We start from the raw sequence: 25,230 nt of genomic DNA on the forward strand, positions 1-25,230 counted from the left end.
CACTCTTCCGCTGCATGGTCACTAGCCCGGGGAGAAACCTTGAACAAAAACACCAGAACACTAAATTGGTAACAGAAGGCCACGATAGTCCCCACGGAGTGTAAACGTAACAATCAGGATCCCGTCCGGAAGAGTCCAGATCGGTCTACCCAGTAAAGCCTTTGGATACGTAGCATGAGAAGATCTGCTGAATCGACGGGTTTTTGAAAGAAGAAGTTAAGATTTATCATTTGGTGGCTTCTTCTTGTCTTCCAGATCCTTCTTAATGGATTCAAATTTCTTCCCTATATCTGGGACCTTGGGGGGGGGAAGAGAGAAAATATAATAATAATAATAATAATTAAAGAATTCATATAAAAGAACATGACAGCTGAAGAGCCCCATAAAGTGTATGGCCCCAGGGCCGTGCGTGAGGGCCAGGTTCAGTAACGGGTGCTCACCTCGTAGTTCTGCGCTAGGTACATACCCACCACGTTGCCGAAAGCGAACCCCAGCTGCAGGTGAAGAAAAAATAAAATTATAATAAAATGTTGGAGAAATACAGGGGTCTTCATGGGAGTTGTGCAAAAATCTGTGATCGTAGATTCGTACAAAATGTTCATTTTATTAAAGTTTGCAAATAATCCAGTAATACGTTTTAAAATCTGCGTGAAAAGCACGGCCCGATCCAACGTATTATCATTGTTCTCGCAAACTAAGCGAAATGCGTCTGGTATTCAGGTGAGACTATCCTAATGGGTAAAGTCAGGGGGGGGTTAATAATGATGTCACATGGGTGACCTCATAACCCACTGTTAAGTGTCAACGGGAAGGGTAAAGACCTTACTGTGTTAACCTCTACTACTTCTGCTGGGAAGTTGCTCCACTTATGTAACTCCCTCTCAGTAAAGTAAAAAGTTATATATCAATAAAGCAAAAAAAATGTGTTTTCCTAGAATTACTGAGTTGTATTATTTCATTTGCAACCGTCTTCAGGACATAGAAGGGTTTTGGGGGTACAATTTTATCAAGGACACCCTTAAAGCCCCAAATCTATACACCACGATAAAATAAAGCCTGGCAAATAAGCGTTTTATATTAAATATTATTTTTATCCACCTGTCTGGCAGGGAATAGGTTAAATGGTACTTACTATAAACTGCAGCATAATGGAAACGTCTCTTGTCTGCACGGGCTCCGCTTCAGTTAGCCACTTCCTGTATCCGCCGGAAGCCCCGGCGACGCCATATTTGAGTAGGGCAGAACGTCTGCATTGCAATTATAATGAATGAGTTTGTGGGTAATAAAGCTCAGCATGTCAAAGGCGCTTTACAGAGGGAGCTCAGGGTCCTAAATCCCATTTCAAGCTAAAGTTCATTAACTTACAGTAAAATGGAGTATTTGGAGTTAAAAAGTATATACTTGCAAAACAGGGTATATTTTAACCCATTTTATACAGATGTTTAAATGTCATTGGAACTGGCTAAATGAGGATACTGTATGGAAAGATCCGTTGCATTTGTATTAGCAACCCTGTATGTACCTGGAGTATCATTACAAGCCCGCTGTTCACAAAGTTTTTTGACAGCCAAACGCTTCTACAGGATACTTCCTAAAATTCATGTGTCTTTTTCCTCCCATGATGCCCCTCTTTTCTAGGAGGTCAGAATGTTTGCTGGGTATGAGGGTATCGCAGGGTTCTACAGCCCTAAAAGCCCCAATAATGTGTATAGAAACAGCTTTATGAATTAAATATAAATCAGTTACACAAATACCCCACAATAGAGGACTTAAGAACATCAGCTGTAAAGCAATTTTCCCAGTGTAGTTAAAGCGCAGCTATGACTTCAGACTGGAAACTCTCCGAGTTTGGCTCCGGGTCACGGGGTCTTGACACGCCCCACTCCCCGCCCATTTTCCCTTTAAATGGGGGAGTTTCCGGCGGTCTCAGAGGGCAGTCCTGGCCGCATCCCGCAAGGGTAGGTTATGGGTAGCCGGAGCCCACAAGTTCCCAGGTATGGAGAAACCGCATGACAGTCGTAGGCAGGGTTGTGGGTAACGGGGTGCTGCGCCCCTCATCGTCCATAACGTACATTTATTAGAGTTTAGCGTTTTCTCACGGCCCCTGGACGATAGGGGAGGTTATGACATCATGGTACCCCAGAGTGAAACAAAACAGAGCGCAAAATATCTTCCCAGAAACCACGCACCAGACCCCCAGACCCCTTAAAGCAAGCTGGCTGTGCACGCAGGACAGAGGGGAGCACATGGCCTGGGGCGACCCCTTTCTGCCCACTGTAAGGACGGACACGGCCATAGGTGTTACATAGATCACATCACTTTTAGCTTCAGCATCCCATCTGGGTTTAAATCCGATTTCCATACTCCCCAAGTCTAAAATGTATTTAATGTATAGAGTTGTGTTGAAAGCCTTATACGTGTTAGATTATATATAAAAATATATAATGTTATTACCGGAACCAATGAAGCATTAAGCAGGAAGCACACTGAATCAGCAGCAGCCTATCGCATGAATGCTAGCAAACATCAGTGTTCCATTAGCATGGATGTGATTGGCTGCTGCTCATTCCATTGATTTCAAGGGAGGTTAGTCCCCCACTAACTAGAGCGCTACTGAGCATGTGCCAGAAGTGTACTGATGAATGCTTCCTGCTTGCAGGAGAGGCAGATAGGGGAGGAGTTAAATGAGTTTTTTTTTTTCTTTTTAACTACAAATCCAAAAAAAGAAAAAAAAACTATGGATTTAAAAAAGAAATTTGCCGCTTTCTCTTTGTTTTCGTAAAGCCCCCTGCTCATTTTCGGATGATCATATGAAAAATTTAACAAAATTTGTTAAAATTAATACAAACACACAAATGTAATACTGAACAGAATAGGAGCGGAAGGTTGGTACATGCCCGTCAGTCACATTCTATTTTTACCTTCCTGTAATAAAACTTATTTAAAAATCCACATACTTAATTTCAGAAAATAAATAATGACGAATGTGTTTTATTACTTTCACTGAATCCTAAGCAGCTTTACTTTGTGTGGTTGTGTTTAAGGAGAGTGCACAAAACTTTCATTAAAGCGATATTTTTTAAATATTTCCCATAAATTGTGTATTTCTTTGTAAAGTATACAGTTGGTATTATTGCAAAAAAAAAAAGTAGAAAATATATCTTTTTATTGCAAAGAAATACAATTTATGGAAAATAAAATTTTATATAATGAGATATATATATCTTATATATAGATTATATTATATATATATATATATATATATATATATATATATATATATATATATATAAAAATAATCGCCTCTTATTCTCTGGTATAAATCATACAGAGCTTTTTAAAAATAGATTAATGGGATGCTTTAGTACCCTCTAGTACCCGCACTTACCGGCAACCAGCTTACGCTAGAGTTTCAGGGACCCCCATATAGACGCAGAAAGTGGTCCCATTGATTTCAATGGGAACACTTTCCTTCCACTGATTGGATACTTTAAAAAGGGGTGTGAAACCTAGCCTGCAGAGGGAGTGGCTGCAGCGTCTCATTTTTTTTTTTTTAACCCCCCCCTACAGTTAGTGAATACATAGTAAAGTACACAATGCTTAGTATTTAATATACGTATTTAAGCTTGTAAGCTATTATGTACTTTAATATGCATTTACGAGGATGTATAGGACAGTAAACTGTCCCTTTAACCCTTTATTTAAAAGCTTACCAAGATTGGAATTACACAAGGAACAGAGACAGAATCTCTGATAACTGTTACCGTAGAATACAACTTAACCACAACTACAAATTCATGAGACTGAAGTTGTACGTGTTTTAATTTGTCTCTGTATAAAACATATCACATAATATACTTTTTTTCATTTGGGTTCAAAAAAGTGAAAAAGTCCATAATTTAGAAACCGGAAAGATAATTTGAAGTTTTATTTTTTTTGGGGGGGGGGGGGTACGGTCACGCCCTCGATACTCTTAAGAGGCCTCTTATCCTCCGGACCAACGCCTGGATGAAACTGTGACGGGATCGCACTTTACAGTAGAGGCTTTCGATGTCCAAGAGTCGCTTCTGCAGAGTTTCCCCGAAGAGATTTGCCCCTTCAGCCTTCAGCTGCATAAAACAAAAAAAAACCATGTATTTCCAAATCACTACACCGACAAGGATTAAAGAACCATACACATTGAAAATATACAGGGCACGGGGCTGGGAGATAACGTAGGAGGGGGTATAAAATGATGTGCATCTATTCAGTTTAATCTGGGGGCAACGAAACGGGTAAATTAAGTTAGTTTCAGCTTTCTGGGGAGCTACAATTCTTCACCCTAAACAACTAGTACGGAAAGAAGGGTTAATTAAGGTTGAATGTTTATTTGCACACAAAAGGATGAAGAAATTTATATTTCTACGGGGGGCTTGTACCAGGGTATGTGTTTTTTGGATCACATTAATGAAGCATTTCCAAAGTAGGGGGAAATAAATGGCCATCTCGCTCTGCCATGACGTGGAGTCTCAGCTGTGACACGGGCAAGGATGAAGACGAGGGAAGCAAATATCGGTCAAGTGACAATGCGAGCAACCATTAATGGCAACAATATTAAAATATTTCTGTATTATTGGGTAATCTAAACCTTCCAAAAGCACGTATTTCGATATCACTCACCATGTCGAGGTCCTGCTGACTTACTCTGTTGCGCTTATCCGTGTTGGGATCTGTATTTACTGTATCTGAAAAGAAAAACACCCAAAAGCCCGTTATTAGCGTTATTTTATTTTTTAATAAGCATTTTTATACAGTAAACCTTTTCTATAAAAGAGGTCAAAGGGAAACAAGATGTGTACAAAGGACAGCGGTCTGGTCTAAGTTGTACCACCTAAAACAATGAATTATAACGCAGTCTCGTTTACCATCTGCGTAATAAAATGGCTTACCCTGAAATCTTCTGCCGCCGAAGGTAGTATTTGAAAAGAGAGAATCCTGCGGATCGCTCGGGGTGCAGTGAAGCAAATAATACTCCAGGTGCCACCAAAGAACAAACAAACAGGTTTCTATAGTATCTGTGGAAGTGTCCGGTAAAGGAAAATCGTGTACATAATTAAAAAAAAAAAAATATCCCTCTAAACCGCTAGTCGCTTAACACGCAAGCTAGACACGGCTTCCAGTGGCTTGAACAGATTACCCACACCATCTGTGGCTTCCAGAATAGCGAAGACTACCCCCTATCACCACGTTCCTATGTAACGCTTTATCAGAGGTGATACGTCCGTGTATATTCAGCACTGCCGAGATCTCGTAACGATCAATAAAAGGATACATGAGCAGAGAGACAGAAGCTTGGCTCTGTTGTTGATGAGCTTAACCAGTCGCCGTCGGGCTATGGCATACTTCTGCGTGGTGGACATTTTATCCATGCCGATGGACACCTCAGCCTGACACAGCTATGGATTAAAATAAAAACAAATGAATACAGACGGTGAAATTGATTATGAACGTTGTTCCTCGAGGTCAAGCTGAATGCAGCCACCGAATGAAGCTTTAGCATGGAATGCCCACCTCTTTAATCTCGTCCGGCGGGAGCTGCTCCACGTTCTGCAGTTTACCGACACTCTGCCGGTGGATGTCGTAATACGTAAAGAAGTCGTTGGCGCTCTGCTTCAGCAAGTAGAACACAATTCCCAAGCCGGGTAAGCGGGAGGATTGAAGGACAGATAGGGAGTCTGGGAAAGAATAGAAGGCAATTATTCAACAAGATAATAAACATTAAAAGTTGGGCTAATACTGAATGACTGTAGGTTCATTTTAAGTAACATTTAACTGTTTAAAGAAAAAAAACTAATTCTCAGGAGAGAAATAAAATATTTCAGTTACTAAATACATCTCTATAATTATCAATGCAGCCCCCCACCCCCCAAAATAACGATACTGGCTGGTAGACGATGTCCTTACCTGGCCTGGATCCGTCTCTGCTGGTGCTTTCGATCAGGCTGGGGGTGAACAGGCAGGCGGACTGCGTGAAGGTCAGCGAGCTCTGTATCATAAGGGCTTGGCAGTACTCCATGACATTGGAACAGATCTAGGAGACACCAGAGCATTTAGAAAGGTCCAAACATATTGACACGCGTGTTCCAGCATAATACATCACCAGAGATAGGGCATATGCGCTAATTAATGTACTACAAGCAGTGGATATATACCCAAGTCACACAACGGGCTCCTTTCTAGGTTACCTGGTGGTTGGATCTGACGCCTGGCAGCAGAGACAGGACTGCCCATCTTTCTTTGTAAATGAGCAAAGTTAAGGGTTCTCATGTGAAGGGTTAATATGCTCTTTTTTATGAGCTTGAAAACTTTATAGTAAACTAGAATAGGTTTAAAAAAAATCAAATGTTTTTTGAGAAGAGCAAACTCAAAATGTGTCAAAGTACTTCTAAAACTCACCTCCAATTCAGTTTCATTCATTGGACTCCAAGTTTGCCAACTCCTGACTCCAATTAGCTTTTGTTGAAGTGATCAGACTAGGGGGTTCACATACTTTTTCCAACCCACAGTTATTTTTTTTTTTTTTTTTTTAGACAAAGTCTCACCTGCTGTACAGCGAGCTCCATTTCATCTCTCTTGCTGGCCCTGTCCACCTGAGAGAGGTCGTCCTGCAGACACAACTGACGGAGTTTGTCGGACCCACCAAAAAGGTTCAGTAATCCAAGACACTGACGCTGCGGAGGAGGAAGAGAACCGTAACAATCTCAACAAAAACTAGAGCTAATACACAGTCCGATATTATACATTTCATTAAAAACAACGGCAAATGTTAAAGCAGAATTCTGCAAAAATCCATCCACCTATTTCCACGAAAATAATTAAAAAGGGTCCAGCCGTCAAATTAATGCGCATATAATGGCTGAAGTGTTCTTAAAATCCACAAACAGTTTTGAGCTCCCTTAAAAGCATATAAGTGCAGGAATTAGCCATCTTGTCCCTTTGGCCTATAAATGTAAAGGGAATAATGCAATATGTAAGTAGAACTAGTTCAACACGGAATGCACATCCATGCTGAGCAGTAATGATTAGCATTTACTCTAATATATATTTTAATGTGTTGTTTTTTTTACCTGGAAACGTCTGATATGTCCTTGAAATTCCATCAATGACCCCTCGTTCACATTGTTGTCCATCTCGGTGACAACACCTTCAAAACACAAACATGCGACAAATGACCCGGAAGCTACCTCTATGAGACATTTAACGGTTAAGCTAAGACTAACGGAATTGTTCAAGACCACTTAATATGGAGAATATAGGAGAACGCAGTGGGAGCCCGTGAATGCAATCTCGCTTATTCAACCATGCATTATGCAGGGCAAGCACCGCTGAAGCACTCAAGAATTTAGGGTTACGTTAATGCGCTGATTGGGGTTGGTAAGACTTATTCCGCATCCTTACCTGGGAGCGCAGCTTTACTGATGATGCCTGTAAGTAAAGCAAGTTCCTGCAAGGAGCCGAGACTTCCTTCTGGGCTCCTGAGAATCGCATGTATCGTGTCCAAATGAGTAGCCAGGAACTGCAAGACCTGGCGCACAGAGAAAAATTAAACATGCGCAACATCAACCCGAGTGATGAGTAAACGCATTATAGATGTAGCGGTGAATGCATCCTTAGAGCACAACGTAACTGGCATTTAGACATTATCAGTGATCTTTAGTCTTGAGTATTAAAAACCTACCTGTCCAGCTGCCTGTAATGGCTGAGCGGTACTAGAGGTCAGGATCACCTGACAGAGCTGAAGCGCAGGTAGTAAGATCTGTCTGTGTCTTTCCACGGGACCGGGGATGAACGCAGAAGCCTCTCTTATTCCAAACGCACTGAGAAAAAGACAAGAATAACAATCAGAGAAGTTTATTCAAATGTTTATGAAATAGGAAGGACGGGCTTCAACGCTTCAGGTGTTCGGCCGTTAATGATACGAATAACGTAGAATGACCATTTATGGGGTAAATATTCTGCCAAGTAGAGCCCTGCGCGGGACTGCTTTTTTAATCCTGCTCCCGCCCGCTCCCGCAATGTGGGTGTTCCGCTCCCGCCACATTTGTGGCCAATCCCGCCCGCTCCCGCCACATTTGTGGCCAATCCCGCCCGCCTCCTTACCTGATTTCCCGCGCAGTTCCGCAAGTTGTTCCCTCACAGCGTCTCTTCTCTTGCTCCGCCCAGGAACAAGGCGGAGTCACAGGAAGCGACGTCACATCACGTGACTCCGCCTTGTTCCTGGGCGGAGCAAGATAGGAGACGCTGTTATGGAGCAGCGAGAAGACAGCCTTGCGGGACTGCGCGGGATTACCGGGACCCGCAGGTACAGTGCCTGACCGCCCGCTCCTGCCCGCAGCCCCAGCAAGACCGCCTGCGCCCGCAAGTTTTTTCCCGCGGGACCCGCCTCCCAATGCAGTCCTCTACTGCCAAGTTTCCACCAACCTGCTCTTACATCTATACGACTAAAATACAGAAAGTTTACTAGAATTGTGATAAAATGTATATTGATACAGACCGATGCCATGTTACTAACCCATTGGAGTTGGTTTCGGGACGCATTCCAAACACACGTAATGATGCCAAGTTAGCGATGATTCCACTCCTCAGTAACTCCAGGGCTCCTTGTTGACTTTTAGCCACACGGGTCAGGAACGCCTAAGAGACCAAGCGGAATTATCGGTTGTTAGCCAGCAATATAGGAATCGTGATTAAGGTGGGAGATCCTAGAAAGCATTCATAAACCTTGGAGACCCTGTGCTTAAGAACAATGCACTGTGAGCCCGTACATGTACAAGCTTTGTTAAGGTAACATCTACAACACACAAATTGTAAATGGCAAGCTGATAAAAAGTGAAATACATTTTCTTTGGGGGGGGGGGAAAAAATAAATCACAGCACTTAAATAGACAGAAGACCAAGTTCAGTTGATAGAGGATAACTCCCATGATACCCAGCAGGAAGCCAATGGTTGCAGAACCTTGTCACATTCATACAATAATGGTTATAATTAGAATCTGCTGAATGTACCGTTTTGGATTTGTATACATAGATAAGTCTGTACCATTTTGGATTCGTATATATACAGCGCCTTCAGCAGAGGCGGCTGTGGATTGAGCAGGTTCTGCAAGGTCCCGTCATCCTGCGCCAGGCTGTTCACTAGGACCTTTAAATAGCCGCTGTTGGAAATATATATGAGCCACTGCTGTGTCTTGTCCACCGAGATGATCCGGTCCAGCAGAGCAAGCGCTAGCATCTGCAAAAGGATATAACAGGGTTAGGGGTAAAACAGAGTTATTAAAACGGACTCAATTATCACTTTAAAGCTACACTTACCCTTCCTATCTCGTGGCCGTCACAGGCATCTCGGCAAACAACCTCCATTAGCGCCGTGCCGTAGCTCTCAAAAATAGAGAGGTTTTTCCGCTGGAGCTTGGCGAATACATCTTCCGGGGCGGTCAGCCGCTCCCACATTGTATTTTGAGCTGAGGGTTTAAGGATGTATACCATCACAAATTTCTATTTATATATGGTAATGACAAGAGGATTTACATTGGGATTACGGTTATTTAATTCTAGAGTTACTAGATTATTTATCGGGTGTTGTCACTGATAAAAAGGGAACGGTTGGGTTTAGCATTAAGGAAAAGTGGAATATTGTGGGGGGGGGTGACAGATTCAACTAAGAGTTTAAGTGGGACAGAAAGCTCACTCACCTGATTCTAGAGTGTCCGGCTCATCAGGTCTTTGTGCGATTTGCAGGTAATACAACAGTGATCCGTACAGGTGAGCCCGCACTCGCTGGTAGCCCCCACCTGTTTAAAGAAAAGCCAAAGTTAATTTTCAAAGGTTTTAACACAACATTCCTTACATGTTTGCACAAAAATGTTCTTCAAAAAGACTAGGAAATGTCATTTATACTAATTACATCTCCTAAGTGCATCCACTTGTTTCTATATGATCTTAAGAGATCATTATAGACTACTATTCTTCAACTAGGCGATAAAAAGAAATATAATCTGAATACAAAGATCTGCAGAGACGCCCAGAAAAGCATATCCACGATGGAAACACGCACCCGTCTTCAGGACGAACTCTAGCAGCTTCTGAAGGATTGTGTGAAGTGAGGATTCTCCAATGGAGGCATATCCAGAAAACAGGGATTCGGGTCCAGGAGGTGCCGCAAAGAGGTCGTCCAGCAACGGGACGTACTGCGACTGGCTCAACCCTGGGGCTGCCAGCGGCTGCTTCTGCTCGGTACGGATCGACTGACTTAGGTGAGCGGTCAAGGTAAAAACGACTCCGGCCACTACCGGCATCAGCTCAGGTGTGGCATCATCATCCAGGATCTATACACACACACACAAAATTTTTTAGAAGAAAATAAATAAATAAAAACAACCTGAACGCAAATCCCTGTATACTGAACAGTAAATAAATCAGATTTAAGATACAGTAAAGGGTCCAGGGGTTCAAACAAACGCAGCGTTAGATTGAACCGTGACTTTGGGCAGATAAGCTGAGAGTCATGGTATTTGTCGCCCAACCGCAGATGGGACTCGCAGGCTACCCCAGGATAAGCGAAACGCTTAGTATGGTCGCCGTGGCTCGTTTACCTTGTTGTGCACGTCCTGAAGCAGGTCTCTGATGATCAGCTGGCGCTGCGAGGCTTGTATGAGGTCCTGGGGACAGGCCGTCAGAATGATTTCCACCAGCTGCCTCCAGGACTCCAGTGCGTGACGCTTGGCATGGAGACACTGTAGCAGCCTGTTCCTTTCCACCACGTACTGAAGGATAGTGTTTATCTCCTGTAGGAATAATGTGAAGATCAAACACAACCTCAAAAGGAACGGGCAACAAAGATTAATATTCTCTGGACTTGTTGCAGGACTCGCCAGCTTTAAACATGGTGGAGGGATGGTGGTAAGACGGGGGGCCCAAAAAAGGAGATCAGCTTTTGCTAACTGGTAGCCCCTTGGCTATGGAGATCTTGAAGTTATATTAGAAGGACTAGACTGCATCTTACCCAACAAGACAGATCCTCCCCACTTTTCCATAGTAAACCATCCTTTCCCCCACCACTTACTTCCATGAGCAGAGGTCTCTGTCCAATGGCTGCCATTCCTTGGAGAGCATTTACCTCTGCGACCAGAACCCGGTGCAAAAGCTGAGAAAATAAATAAAATCATAGAACGTTAATAAATACTTGTAATGCTCCAGTGAGGCTTTAAGTCGTTGCAGAGCGGGTCTTCAAGCCGTTTTAAGTCACGGGGGGGGCGCACCTTCACATTGCATACGGTTTGGCCCCTGCGATTCTTGTGTTCACAGTTAGCTATGACTTGCTCTATTTGGTTGCGGTCGAAGAAGTCCAGCTGTAAGGGCTCCGGGATCTCCTGGCTGAAGTCTATGGAGGCCAAGATGTTCAGGATTTTCCTACGAACTACAAGAAAAAGAAATAAAAATCTCGATCCGCTGCTTTTTTTGGGGTCTTTTTATAGGTTTTTAGATCATCAATGTATTCATATTTATACAAATAACCATTACTTTAGCTCTGAGTGCTTAAAGCTGATAATTCATTTACAAAAATGGGTCCCTGCTGTTAATATGCAAGCCCAGCAGCATGCGAGTTTAAGACTTGGCACTGTTATTATAGATATCATATTGCAGCAGAGAGTCATGGGAGTTGTAGTTTAACACTATTGGCAACGTCTGAAAGACAAGAAAAGAATGGAATTAAAAAAACCCAAAAAACTAGCCTTTCGAAGTGACGTCGGAATAAAAAGAGACACCAAAAACCCGGCTTTCTTCATCCATGCTTGCTTCCCCGTCAGCTGTTATAGAGAGATTTTCACATAAAATTAATTTAAATTGAAGAAATAGTGCAAGAAATCATTAACCATTAGACAGAGAAGAGTCAAAGTATTTACGAATGTTTAAAATAAACATGATTCACTATTTTAGATTGTACCTGCACACATTGTTTTCATATTATCAGTTCGCAGAATAGAATAGTTTTCGCCGTCCGAGAATTGAGACAAGTGTGTAAAATTAGGAATTTGTTTTTTATATATATTATTATTTATGTATCTTTTGCTGATAAATCAAGTGTGGCTTGGAATATTGGTATAATGGCAAAAGGCAGCCGTTTGCAAGTTATCGCTCCCAATCTCATCAGACTACATCCCGCGTCAGACAAACGGGACGCCGTGCGGTTATTTATAAGACGTCAATCTTGGTACGAACCTGCGTGGGGTTTTGCGGGCATGTCGTTGAGGAGCAGATGCAGAAGTCTCTGCGTGTGGGAACGCTGACGATTTAGCGACGTAATCCGAAGCTCTATGGAAGCCGTCCTCATGAGCCAAGACATTTGATTCAAGGCGGAAATCTCATGCTCTAGAGACAAAACAAGTTTAAAGACAGGAGCCGTATTAACTTAAAAGGAATTAGTGTACTCTCTATGGCGATCGTATACTGAATATACAAGCAATTTAAGGGTAACAGCTGCCTAATTTGGCCAAGAAAGTTCACACAATGGTCGTCATTAAAGTGGGATTGTTAGAGAAAAAATATATTTTTGCTCTTTTTTTATTTTTTACATCATCTAAATATTTTTTTTTCCTCTAAAAATGTCTGTGTGTATATGGAGAAGCTGAAAAGGGGGCATTTTGGTAGTGGATTTCCTTGACAAATATGCAAGCTTTACTATGCGCTAATATTTTAAATTATATATGCATCTGAAAGAACGTAAAAGACAAAAAAAAATTGTAAAAGGGGGCCTGTTGTATTATGAAGATAAACTCTTAATTTATAATTATATAATAATTCTCATAATAATATTATTCTGTGGATGATGCCGCGCCATTTGTTGACATCGAACGTGTTAGTTTTATCCGCAGGGTGTTTACCTTTCACAGAGAAGGGAAGGTGCTGGAGCTGAGTATACAGAAAGTCTTGGCTCGTGCGGAGGTAGCGCATGGTGGGGCCGGAGGTCTCCATGCAGGCACAGAGCTGGTAGATAACCTGCACAGCGACATTAAGATGATTGCATTATTACGCATGTAATAAACACTACGTGGGGATGTTTTAGGATTAAAGCGTGATTAAAATAAAGCAGTGAAAGGAGCAAAACGAGGAACATACCTGATAACAGAGTTCGGCAAGCTGCGGAGACTCCCATACTGCGGTCGGGCCGGCCCGCTCTTTCGTTCCCTGTTCTAGGATATTCAAAATGGAATGCAGACAGGTCCTCGGGCATCCCAACACACCTGCATAAGAGGAAGCCACTTTTAAACATAAGACCGGAAACCTGCCTCGGATGATGCATTGATACCAACGCAAAAGCCCAGTTTCCATGTAGATCCACCCATGGGCGCCACGATCGTACGCTCTACCTTCCCATGAAACAAAGCGATATTCGGCTAGCGTGCCCACAATACCTGAGTCCTGAAGGTTCGTGGTACCGACAGGTTTCTTCAGTTCAAAGCCGAGAAGATAAAGGGCAAGGTTGGGGGGTTTCATCTCCAGCGAGGTGATCAGGAGGTTAAGGATGTGAATTTTAGTCTTGTGGCGGAGCGCCCCTCGTTTCTTCTCCGTTTCGGTATCTGGAGGTTTAAACAGAAGTTTGTAACCGGCAACTAAAAATGATTGCCGGTTTCAGCTTTGTTCGCTGTTGGATTTGCTGCTTCCAAGAACACCCTCACTCAGAATGCGATGGAGGGTCAGCTTTAGCAACCGGCTGACAAGGTTCCAATAAAGAGTATTCGTTTCCATCAATATTAAACTATTAACTATTGTAAACCTGCTTTAGGTCCAGGTCTTTTTAGGCACGCGTTCCCATAACCCAATGGGAGATTTGACTTGGTGGTGTGAAGGTGGCAAAGCCTATGACACATGGTGACCGAGGGAATTAAAGAACATTGAATCCCATGGAGTTAACCGGTTCCTGTAATCAAAAGGGGAATATACTCACCCTCAATAGGGTTCTCGAACTCCTCCGAGTCGTCATTGTCCAGACATTCCACAAACCCGGCCATCAGCTTCTCGCTAACTTTCTGCAGGAACCAGGACAAAGCAATGTGTTACGGACAATTTATTAACCTCTTTTTGCCCAGAGGAAAGGTCAGGTATGCTGGTGCAAATCTGATCAATGTGTGGCTATTGATGGTTGAACCTAAAGGGCAATAACCTTGTACTGTAGAAAACAGTTGATATGTGATGCAATTAATCAGGTTACAGGTAAATGAAGGCATTAATTAACGCAACATCATTGGGCTTTCAAATCAGACCTCAGAGATCTCCTACCTGGTCCTGGGTGAAGTCTCCTACGAGTTTCGCTTGGATGTTTGGATTACAAGAGATACTACATAAAATCTTTGAGCTCTCAAAGGCCAGTTCCGGATTATCGTTGCCGTGGTACAGGTACCTGCGGAAGAAACCGCTCGATTAAATTAACGCAATAGGCACTGTTTTTACAGACAGCAGGGACTATGCGCTGGTTGGGTGGTCCTCTTTCTTGACCGGCCCAGGGAGCAGTAAATCGATGGGGGGTCTGTACTGTTGCAGCCCCCATGCCGCCACGTTGAAACGCTCTAAAATAAAGCGTCACAACACGACATAGGTTGGCAGTACTTCCTTTGGCCCTCCTAGGGCCCAACTCTTCACCCCACCATCCAACGAAGGAACGTTGGGGGTATATTTTTGATCTTATGTTTCCTACACCAATACCTCCCTGTTTCTTGATATAGCGAAGAGTCCGTTTACACTCACCTAGCAATATTCACCACGTGGTCTGCCTTTTTGGAGCGAGGGTTAATGCCTTGCAGGAGTTGCTCCAAGGGGGTGACAATCAGAGACAGGTGACTTTCCCGCAGCAGATCCATGAAAAGATTTTCCTTCTGCAGCGTCAGATTAAGGAGCATGAAGCAATACACCACGGCTTTCTCCAGATGCTTTTTACCTGCGTTAAGAGAACGTCAGACTTAGTGCGTATCCGTACGGTAGAGCGAGTAAGAGAATGAACCCCAATGCATTTTACATGCGCAAGAGCTGACAGAGAAAAAGTCTTAATATATTTTTGAAAAGGGAGCGGTAACAACGATGTGAAACGCGTTGATCATTAGCCTTACTGATCTATGCATTAGCTTGTATTCCTTGTTGATACAACAATCCCAAATAAAAAAATGTCCAATAATAAAATACTGTATATTTTAGATGTTACCAGAGAACAACCTGGTTGTATGTTCGTTGAATTAAATAAGTCTTGCTTTGTTTTGTGTACTTTTTGGTCATTACCCGGGAATCTGAATTTTTAAGCCTTTTAGGTTGTGCTCTCCTATTTTTGTGTTACCTGGGAAAGGTGCGTAGGTGTCCAGCTGAGTGACACCCTCTTCCAGTAGGCCGAGGCAAAGCTCCAACATGGGAGATTCATTGAGCAGATGGTGCATTAGGTTGAAACCTGGGGGTTTGTAACCGACTCGCTCTTCCCCTAAAACAAGAAACTTAATGTAAGAAACGGGGTCTCCCTCTGCAAGACTTTCGGCCAATATTGAGGGGGGGGGGGACCCTACCCTGCAGCTCCACAAACTGATTCACAAAGTCTTCAGGCTGGGGCTCGTAGTCTCTAAGGAGCTTGTAAAAGACGTTGAGCACGGTTTCAGCGACCTCCCACTGAAACGGCAAGAAAAGGAAGTCAGCGCAACCTCAGACCTTTAAAAAAAAGACCAACGGCTGAAAAACTCCATCGCATGAATATGGTGCACCCAGTCAAAATTTCCCCCACCACCCCAGTGTAGGGCTGGTGAGCTTAATCCAGAGTCAGAGATTCAACTTGGGAGACCTCTAGAATAGCGGAGTGGGGGGAATAGAGAGTACAAACAGTACAAGCACAAGGTGAATCCAGAGACAGATAATATAGAGATATAGGTGCAGGCCCACGATTTTAACTTTACTGCCGCATATAGCTCGATCACCATGCATGGTTTGGAAGTTCACCTTTTCTGCGGGTCTCCTGTAGGCTCTGGCGTGGAAACGGAGGAATACCGTATCTCGGAGAAACTGGAGATAGGGTTCAAAGCCAGGGGCCCTCAGACCGGCCCCGAGGTTGGCTGGAATAGAACTCTCCACTAAGGTACCGATCAGATGGCAGAATGCTCGGGTCAGCGGGTATTCCTCACAACGCGACTCAATTTCATTAAGTTCCACCTTTCCACGAGACAACAAAATAACAAAAAAAAAAAACTTGTGACAAATATAAAGGCTCCCTTTCTCCGTAGATGAAATGCCAAAAGATTTTTTGTTTCCAGTGGGCTTTTATTGGCAGAAGAAAGCAATGTTGTCCCTATGCTCTTGTAAATATAACTTGGTTTTATTGTATACCTCGATGCCCGTCGCTTGCCTCTGACCCGGAACTCTTGCAGTTTGCAAAATCTGTTTGGAAAAAAAAAAAAAATTGATCGCAACTGAATATTAAAAAGCGTGGCTGCCTTATTCTAAAAGGTTTCCTCTAGATTTCACTCTCGTCACATACCTGGGTATATTCCAGGGATTGCCAAAGAGAAGCAGCTATCTCTGGCGATTTCCCAAACGCCGCCAGCGTGTTCAGTAGCTCAGCCTTGAGAACAGGTGGGATGCTGCACTGCAGTAAGCCAAGGATCACAACTACGGGCATCCACTGGGCATGCTCACAGAGAGCCAGTCTGGCGCTTTCACTCTGGACAGCAGATACAAGAATAGTAATGAGTCCAAATATCAGATTAACCGGGTGATTTGATGCATAAAAGGTAACGCAAGTGCATAAAACACCCGTTGCCTACAATCGCATAATATTATGCATAAGATAAATGTTTCAGTTGGGATAAATAAGCAGCTACTCTATCCAGAAGTAACGTACCCATTCGATGATTATGGTGGTTAGCTGCAAACAAGCGGTGAGCCCGTCCAGCTCGTGCTGGGTGATTCCCCGGAGCAGTGGGTGACGCTGGTGTATGCTGTCCGAGCTTGGCATGTCCCGCCGCAGGTGCTCATGATATAACATGAGAGAGTGGAAGAAATGTTCCCAGGACACTGGACTCCCAACGCCTGCCTGAGTGTTATCTGCTGGTGCCAAATTAACAGGCTATGATGACTTCAAATAACGACAAGAGTCATGACCTCATAACAAACATCGAATTTGGGAACAGTTTATCTTTACTGGAAATAATATACAAATTATATATATATATATATATACACATATACACACACACACCTATATAGTGCATAGAACAGTAAAATGTATACGTAGCAAATTAATATCTGGATTTGATGCTACTTACATGGAGAGTGACTTATACTCAGCCCAGAGAGACTACGTACCATGCCCCCCACCGTTGGCTTTCAGGAGACTGAAGCAGTAATGTGCGCACTGGGGGCCGCTGGCCAGACCCTGCAGCATCTTCAGGTAAGGTATGTAAAGCGTTGATGGAAGCAGATCGCTCATCTGTCTTACAAACTTTGATAGAACAACCTACCAAAATATCAGATAATCTGAGTCACTACAATCTAACTATGGTAGTTCAGCATTTTTTTAACAGCATTTACAATCATTGTCTAAACTTTGGTACTTAACTGTAATTGTGAAACATACCTGACGTTGCGGGGGTCTCTGGTGAGCTACCCCAAGGAAAGACCCCATCAGGGTTGTGGTTTGGAGAGGTTCTGAAGGACACCAGTATTCCAAAGCCAATTCAAGGTTGAATGGATCTTTCTTATACAAATCCCCAATCTGCAAGGGATACAAGAGACATTCAATGAGAAGTTATATAGCTCTTAACTATCCTGAAGAGAAAGGGACTATGAATAGATTAAATTAAGCCAGCAAAAAATCTTCTGATCTGCAAATCAATTGCCCATTCATCTTACAATGATTGCCTCCAAGTTGAGGAAATTTGGAGAAGGGACTGAATACGAAAATACTATCTAAGAAGAAGCTCTACATCACTGGGCCCACTTACCTAAAAAGCAACAACGGTACCACCGCTGGCGATAAAATGTATTTTACAAAGACGGGGCTACGCAGCTCACTAACTGAGTGATAACCCAACATCTACAACATCAATGTACTCCAGACGTTTAAAAAACTGAACTTGTGACTTTACCAATATCATTAGGTGCTCGAGATCTCGACGGAGCGATGTAGGGGGCTCGTTACCCATCTGGAAACTCATGTGGATCAACCTGGCGTCTTCCTCGGCCCGATTTCTCAGCTGCTTCACCTAAAGAGAACGGAGAATCTCAATCGATGCGGTGAAAGGCGACTGTAAAAAGGGACAGTCTTAAAAATAGGGTGTAAATTTGGCAAATTGTTACTCCCATATAGATTGGCATCATAATATACAGCTATTTAGGTTTATGAGACTACCAAACCGCTTTTGATGAGGCAATGACACCCAATATAAAGCTATTGCGCAAGACAGGACGTTTAAATCATTATTTAGCCTCACAATCAAGTTAATTTAATGCTTTATCTGCTAAAACCAGGTTTTAAAGCATAATCTCTGTAGCGTAAAACTAGGATTAGGTTAAATGTCACACAAAACAATTAAAAAGACAGAAAACTTTTTTAAGGGATCAGGTATGACAATTTTTATGCAATTCTCTGGATTCTCCACGCTCAGGATGAGAGGACTGTCCCCATAGGAGAGGGCAGAGATCCCAAACTACAATACTTTGTACTAAACAGAGCTTCTACACATCTGTACTGACTACACCCATTAAGGTGTTCTCTGTCCAGATCATTTTAAAAACTTGGGACTTTCAGGTCACTTGAGCAGAGAAACTTTATTGCAAGGAAACTTACTTTCATAGGCATCAGCGTGAGGAAATCTGTAACAAGTTTATGAACCCTGCGAATGAAGAATTCCTCCGGCCAGAAGCCTTCTGACCCCACCACCGCATCTGTGAGGAAGAGGAAGGCATTGCCTCCGATAGCCAGCTCTACCATGCCTTCGTCGGCTTCAGCAAACTCTGTCAATGCTATGGAAATAGATGGGGGGGGGGTTGAAATGCCAGAAATCTGATGGTAAAGGGTCACACAAGCAATGCATGGTGATGGAACAAAATCGTGGTCCTGTACTTATATCTCTATATTATCTGTCTCTGGATTCACCTTGTACTTGTACTGTTTGAACTCTCTATTCCCCCACTCTGCTATTCTAGAGGTCTCCCAAGTTGAATCTCTACTTATATAGGAGATGAGAAGTATGGGATCGCTACAATGGCTGGAAAATATTAAACGTATACTCTGCTCCGGCATATATGCTATTTTTTCTTCATCATTGAAAGCGGCTCAACCTACGATGGGCAGCAGAGTCTCCAGCTAATCATGTCCCGATATTAACACTAATCACATCGATGAATAGTCTAATAACAGTATCCTATTATATTGTATGGCATTACTTATAACATCATGCATGAATTACACTGCAATGACGTATAAGAAAATTTATTTGAATAGATCATGTGAAATTTGGCTTCCTTTACTCATCCTACCTGTCACTTCAGATAACTGAGACACCCCTCGAAGTGCAAGCGCCCACGCAAGTCTGACGGTGGCCTGAAGGCCCGGGAGCTTCCATGGCTGGCTGTCCTGCAGTCGGTTGTGAATGGCTGCTATGTATTGCCTTTCGGTAAGAAGAGGCGTTTGATGAATCAGTTCTAAAAGACATCAGAGAACAAGATGTTGTAAAGTAACTGGAAGGCTTATGCAGAAAACCACCAATAATGTCACACTCCAACTCAATAACGAAAACCAAGATGTGTCATTAAAAACGTCAGGGTTAATCACCCCCCCCCCCAATTCACAGTTTAGTGATTAAATCCCTTCTGGCTCCAGAAGACCAGTCATTCTCAAACTAACCTAAGAAATATTAAAATTTAGAGTTAAAAACCAAAACACGCACACTTTAGGGAGGGCATGTCATCTACACAACTTATATTCATATTTAAAAAGGGGTCCTTTTAAAATTAAACTTTAAATATACCCAAGTGGGAAAAAAAGTGCAATAGTTCTGATCAATAAAACCCATGTCTATGAGTGACCACCAAAAAAATGCTAGTTAATAAACCACAAAAGGTTTCTATTTTGCAGAATGAATTTTACCTTCTCGGTCTTCTGTCCCCTGATCCAGAAATCCTACATCTAAGCAGTACAGGAGAGCCATGAGGAGGGTCAGGTTAACAGCGTGCAGCGTGCCGTCGGCTTCCAACGTGACTTTCTCCAGGTGTCCGATCAGAAGCAGCGTATTCTCCTTGGACAGGGGAGACTGACAGGACCACAAGAAGAGGCTTTCTGACAGTGATTTCCGACATTCCTTGATTAGATCTGAAACCTGGAGATCCAAAGGGAGTCATAGAAGCCAGTTTACAAACTCATATAGAATAAGAGACGATCGTATACAACAGACTAACGCCTTCTGAGTGCGAAGAAGCCAAGCCACTTTCATCAAAGGGTAGAAGCAAGTTACTGAGAAGATGGCAAGTTAAGATGGGTTTATAATGGGTTTCTGCCAGGTACATATAATGCTTTGCTTAATATCTAAAAGTGCATATAAATTAAGGATACTGAACTGTAAAAAGTAATGTAAGAATGTGCCAGATCCACTCTAAATAAAAACATTTTGACCGAAAGATAAACCGCACTCATGTATTTGCAAAATCGATAAAAACTAATTACGGCCGGCTAACAGAAGCCGTGGTTTGTATGTATCGAGTCATTGGGCTCTTATCCTCCCCACAGCCCGCATGTCTTGCCTGCTTGCGGTGTTTCTCGCTGCCCAAGCCCCTCTCTTTCTGCAGCTTCTCAAACTCGTTGTTAACGTCAATTTGCGAGAGCAGATCAAGGATCTTGTGAGTCAGTCCGTTCTCCATCAGATCATCGGTGAAGCGAGTTGTCATGGACACCAACTCCGGACTGCAAAAGAAGAAAAAAGGTGACAAAAGGGATGCACACAATCCCCCCCCCGGGGTCTGTTTAAACCGTTTACCGCTACAAGGCCTTGGAATGAGCAGTTTCACAATGCACCGCAAAGCACTTTGCAAAGGAAGGTTTAGGTCTGCTGATCTCACGGGTGAGAAATCGCTGTATGCTTTCCTCCGATGGTGATTCATATAATAGCTAATAGTTGGATGAATCATCCCTTTGTTCAGTAGACGGCATAAGTGATATATGTCTGTACCCCGACCGTATCCCGCTTTACAGATTATCGACCAGGAAAAATCCGATCTAGAATCTGCCCTAAAATATAATTACGTTTTGAAAGAGACAACGAGAGAGAGAGCGTCTGTCCCAAGCAATACCTGAGTTCCAGGGTGAAGGTCTTGCCTTTGCGTGACTGCATGAGAGCGCGTAACGAGCTGGCGATACAGTTCTTTCCATCCCAGTAAAGGAGAATGGCAACCAACCCTCGTGTCAGGCCAGGAAAATGAGGCTGCTGATGTTCTCCTGTCAAATACAAATATTACCTGTTTGATACACAGTACCTCCTTTACTTTAATAACATTGTAAAACAATTACAAAATGGAATATATAACACAGGGGAGGAGAGAAGCTTTGTGGCATACATTTAAACGTTTCTTTATGTTGATGAATCTTTAAATATCAGGCAACATTAGGACCTCTAGGAACTGGCTTTGACAGCTGTATGAAGAAAAAAACAGGCTAGCAATGCTTCACGTAGCACCTATGGCCATTTATCACTCCTGTGTTCCAATGGCCTTTTATCACTCCCATCACTCCTGTGTTCCAATGGCCCTTTATCACTCCCATCACTCCTGTGTTCCAATGGCCCTTTACCACTCCCATCACTCCTGGGTTCCAATGGCCCTTTATCACTCCCATCATTCCTGTGTTCCAATGGCCCTTTATCACTCCCATCACTCCTGGGTTCCAATGGCCCTTTATCACTCCCATCACTCCTGTGTTCCAATGGCCCTTTATCACTCCCATCACTCCTGGGTTCCAATGGCCCTTTTATCACTCCCATCATTCCTGTGTTCCAATGCCACGTTGTGTTCGCTGATCCAAGTTAAAGTTTAAAAGGCTAATTGATGGCCAGAAATGCCCTTGTTTCCTATGAAAACAGCTGAGTGACCCCACACGGTGGTCTACATGACCTTACACAAGGTTAGGGATCGACCCAAAAGGAACACTGCTTACCAGCGAGTAGAAGCTCCACAGCTGCTATCTCTCCAATGTTGAACAAGTCACTGAGGATGAAAGCTTCCTTGATGAGCTGCTCTGGAAGGAGTCTGGAGCCCTGTTGCCCTGTGATGGCGATGCCCTCTGTGCTGGCTTTTTTAATCATTTCATGCTGCTGGGCACTTTTTGGCTAGAAAGTAAAATTTGAACATCCTCCTAAATTTATGCTAGAAAGTATTTTTCCTTACAACATAATAAATTATAACATCTAGTTAAGTATCCTAATAAATGAATCGCCATTGCCAGATTTAGCTGCATGAAGCATATAAATTGCAGAAATATTGTGCATCTTTATTTTTTTTAACCCCTTCCTGGCAACTGACATGCCAGGCACGTCACGGAAAAACATGTTAATGACAACGATGTGCCTGACACATCACGGGGGTAAATGATCGTTCTCTTGACTCCAGTAAATAAATAAATAACGTAAGCACTAATTTCCATGAGGCAAAGGGCAAGATGGATAATAAAATAATACATAATAAAACTAATAAAAAATGGATAATAAAATATACAATAAAAAACAATAAAAAATGAATAATAAAATAAAGTTTAGGGACTAGACTCCGGGTTCATAAAACATACATTTTCCTACTTGCAAATGGTTACAAATAAGTGAAGTAAAGAGTTAATGAACGACAGTTTCTATACATTGAGTGTGGCTGGCCACAACAGAAAGCTTAATCCATTGACCATACCAAACTGAATACTAAGCCAACAAGATCCCCTGTAACTATATATATATATATATACATACGGGGTTTTTGAAGAGGGATATGAAGTCTGGTTTGTGTTTCTTTAAGACGAGGTCCAGTAGCTGTATAGCGTCAGGTTGTCGCCTGAGCAGCGCATTGTCCACGGTGTGCCAAAGGTCTTTGTAAGGACCCCACAGACTGGTCCCTGGAACACAATACACGGGTTAATACAAATATATATATATATATATATATATATACACACACACACACACACGTATCCTATGCATATATCTCCATATCTGTAATATATCAGAACTAGGAGCGGTTTGTCCTTTTGCAATGAGGAATTGTTTTCAAGATATTCGGTTTAACAGCAATAAACTATTTGACTTCGATGAAGCTGAGATCAACGGCAAAAGATAGTAAAGGCATCTCTAGTCTATGTCATCTCCTGACCAGTATGAGACCAGCATGTCTATTTTATCTTTTGTTTAAGCTTTGCCTCCTGAATACACCTTGCCAAAAACATAACCCCCAGCACTGTATACAATATAGTCACTGAGTGACAAAAACCCGGCTTTATCTCCTTTTGTCCCACATAAACCCCCTTTATCTGCAGACCTGGAGCCGCCGTTGCTGTCAGTCATGTGATATTTTGGGTGACTTTCCCGGCTCAAACACCGCACTGAGCTGATGCTTTATGGCGATGCTAATGAAGTCCGTTCCTCCATAGACTTTTATTAGTCAGAGAGTCTGGCTGGGTTATTAAGACTGAGCCATTCTATTGTTTCCCACAGACTGTATGATAAGAAGTCGGGGTGTCTGTCTAGTAGATTGGGGCTCAGATAGCAGAATGAGAAATGTCCGATATGCAGCTACCGGAAAACATTATGGGGCAAAAACTATAACAGTTCAAACTCATTCGTGACCGGACTGTCTTTGAAATTGTGTAGCCTTTATTATAATAGCTGTTTTAACATTTCTGTGTTGTTTGTGTTTATCTGTAAAATGGCCCCCTTACATTTTACACTTTTGTCTTATTTTTGCACTTTAGGGGCATATTTAACGTACATTTCTAGCGTGAGGGGCACGAGAGTTTTGAGCAGCTATTTTTAATCTACTTTATATGGTTTTTTTTAAATTTTTACATTATCTTGAAACTGTATAGCTGTCCTTATGATGTCATGGTGACATCACTGAAATCTATTATTTTAAAATGTGATTACATTTTTATTATTTATGTATTTTAAAATTTGGAATATATTTGGAATATTTTTTTTATATATTACTGATCAGAGTAGGGCTCCATTGCTGATAGCAGTACCGTGATCGTGCAGGGGGGGGGGGCTCAGAGGGTCTCAGGAGGATTTGGACAGACCCTCTTGAAACCTTTTTTACAGCAGAAGGGGCACCACCATCTTACGAGGGGCATGCTGCCTTCCCCAATGGCGAACGTGATCGCTCTGGAGACATTTTTTTTTTGCTGGAGGTCTGGCACGTCATCTTTCACAACAGGGTTAAAAAAAGAAGACAGCGCAATATTTTTGAAACTCATATTTAATGCAATTCTAGTAATGAACAAATTGAAAAAATGAAGGGAATATGACAAATACAGGAAATACACCCAACCGGTACCTTTAAGAACTTTATTGGGGTTCAGGCAGAGTTGGGAAAGGGGTCCTCTTCTGGTAACGTATTATTTCACGATTTTATTTTGAAGGGGTGTGGTTAGGGGCGTGGCTGGGGCTTTACTTTTTATGAGACTTTGTGCCCTATTGCGGGGTATTTGTGTAACTGAGGGGGGGGGCATTTAAGAAGAATGGGTTTTATTTACCCCGCTTAATTTATAACACATTATATACACATTATCGGGGCTTTTAGGGCTGTAGAACCCTGCGATCCCCTCATACCCAGCAAACATTCTGACCTCCTAGAAAAGAGGGGCGTCAGGGGAACTATGGCCCATAGAGGGACATTATTAACTTAACAGGGACACTTATGTTAGTTGAACTGGTAAAATGTCCCATTTTAATTTACTTAAGGGCGATTATTGGAGACAGAATACCCCTCCATCAGTAATTGTGTGTACAACATGTGCAGGGTAGGCATTTTGCCCTAATGCCCCATAAACCCCAGTCAAAACAATGAACTAGAAAAGCCGCCCCGTTTCCGGCCGCGTCCCCTCGTGCTACATTGTAAGCGGTGCACACTCGCTCAGTATATATATTTTTATTATTATTTTTTTTTTTATTTACCTGAATTTACCGCCAACGGAGACTCCAT

At 42.6% G+C, this 25,230-nt stretch overlaps 2 protein-coding genes across 2 annotated transcripts; both read right to left on the bottom strand.

Moving 5' to 3' along the window:
• Positions 1 to 216: 216 nt before the first annotated feature.
• LOC149276463 (short transmembrane mitochondrial protein 1-like) lies at positions 217 to 1,147 on the bottom strand. The gene is made up of 3 exons (XM_089503645.1): positions 1,133 to 1,147; positions 441 to 494; positions 217 to 297 (listed from the first exon to the last, which is right to left on the bottom strand). Exons 1-3 carry the CDS (start codon positions 1,145 to 1,147, stop codon positions 217 to 219), a joined length of 150 nt encoding a protein of 49 aa, XP_089359771.1.
• A 2,809-nt stretch (positions 1,148 to 3,956) lies between these two features.
• LOC149276464 (nuclear pore complex protein Nup205-like) lies at positions 3,957 to 25,230 on the bottom strand. The gene is made up of 43 exons (XM_089503621.1): positions 25,203 to 25,230; positions 23,007 to 23,149; positions 22,208 to 22,379; positions 21,349 to 21,493; positions 20,803 to 20,962; positions 20,153 to 20,381; positions 19,543 to 19,707; positions 18,851 to 19,026; positions 18,150 to 18,266; positions 17,639 to 17,776; positions 17,368 to 17,518; positions 16,904 to 17,109; positions 16,541 to 16,723; positions 16,390 to 16,440; positions 16,006 to 16,215; positions 15,582 to 15,681; positions 15,362 to 15,499; positions 14,782 to 14,971; positions 14,317 to 14,437; positions 13,985 to 14,066; positions 13,452 to 13,616; positions 13,156 to 13,280; positions 12,921 to 13,035; positions 12,259 to 12,408; positions 11,772 to 11,846; positions 11,298 to 11,455; positions 11,102 to 11,182; positions 10,632 to 10,823; positions 10,094 to 10,364; positions 9,732 to 9,830; positions 9,352 to 9,500; positions 9,080 to 9,271; positions 8,552 to 8,673; positions 7,718 to 7,856; positions 7,438 to 7,564; positions 7,107 to 7,183; positions 6,582 to 6,710; positions 5,944 to 6,070; positions 5,551 to 5,714; positions 5,312 to 5,435; positions 4,929 to 5,054; positions 4,660 to 4,724; positions 3,957 to 4,109 (listed from the first exon to the last, which is right to left on the bottom strand). Exons 1-43 carry the CDS (start codon positions 25,228 to 25,230, stop codon positions 3,957 to 3,959), a joined length of 6,030 nt encoding a protein of 2,009 aa, XP_089359747.1.

Source organism: Sceloporus occidentalis, unplaced genomic scaffold, assembly GCF_023333645.1.
Source record: "Sceloporus occidentalis isolate IW3139 unplaced genomic scaffold, rSceOcc1.0.p SCAF_238, whole genome shotgun sequence".
In the NCBI taxonomy this organism is placed as follows: domain Eukaryota; kingdom Metazoa; phylum Chordata; class Lepidosauria; order Squamata; family Phrynosomatidae; genus Sceloporus; species Sceloporus occidentalis.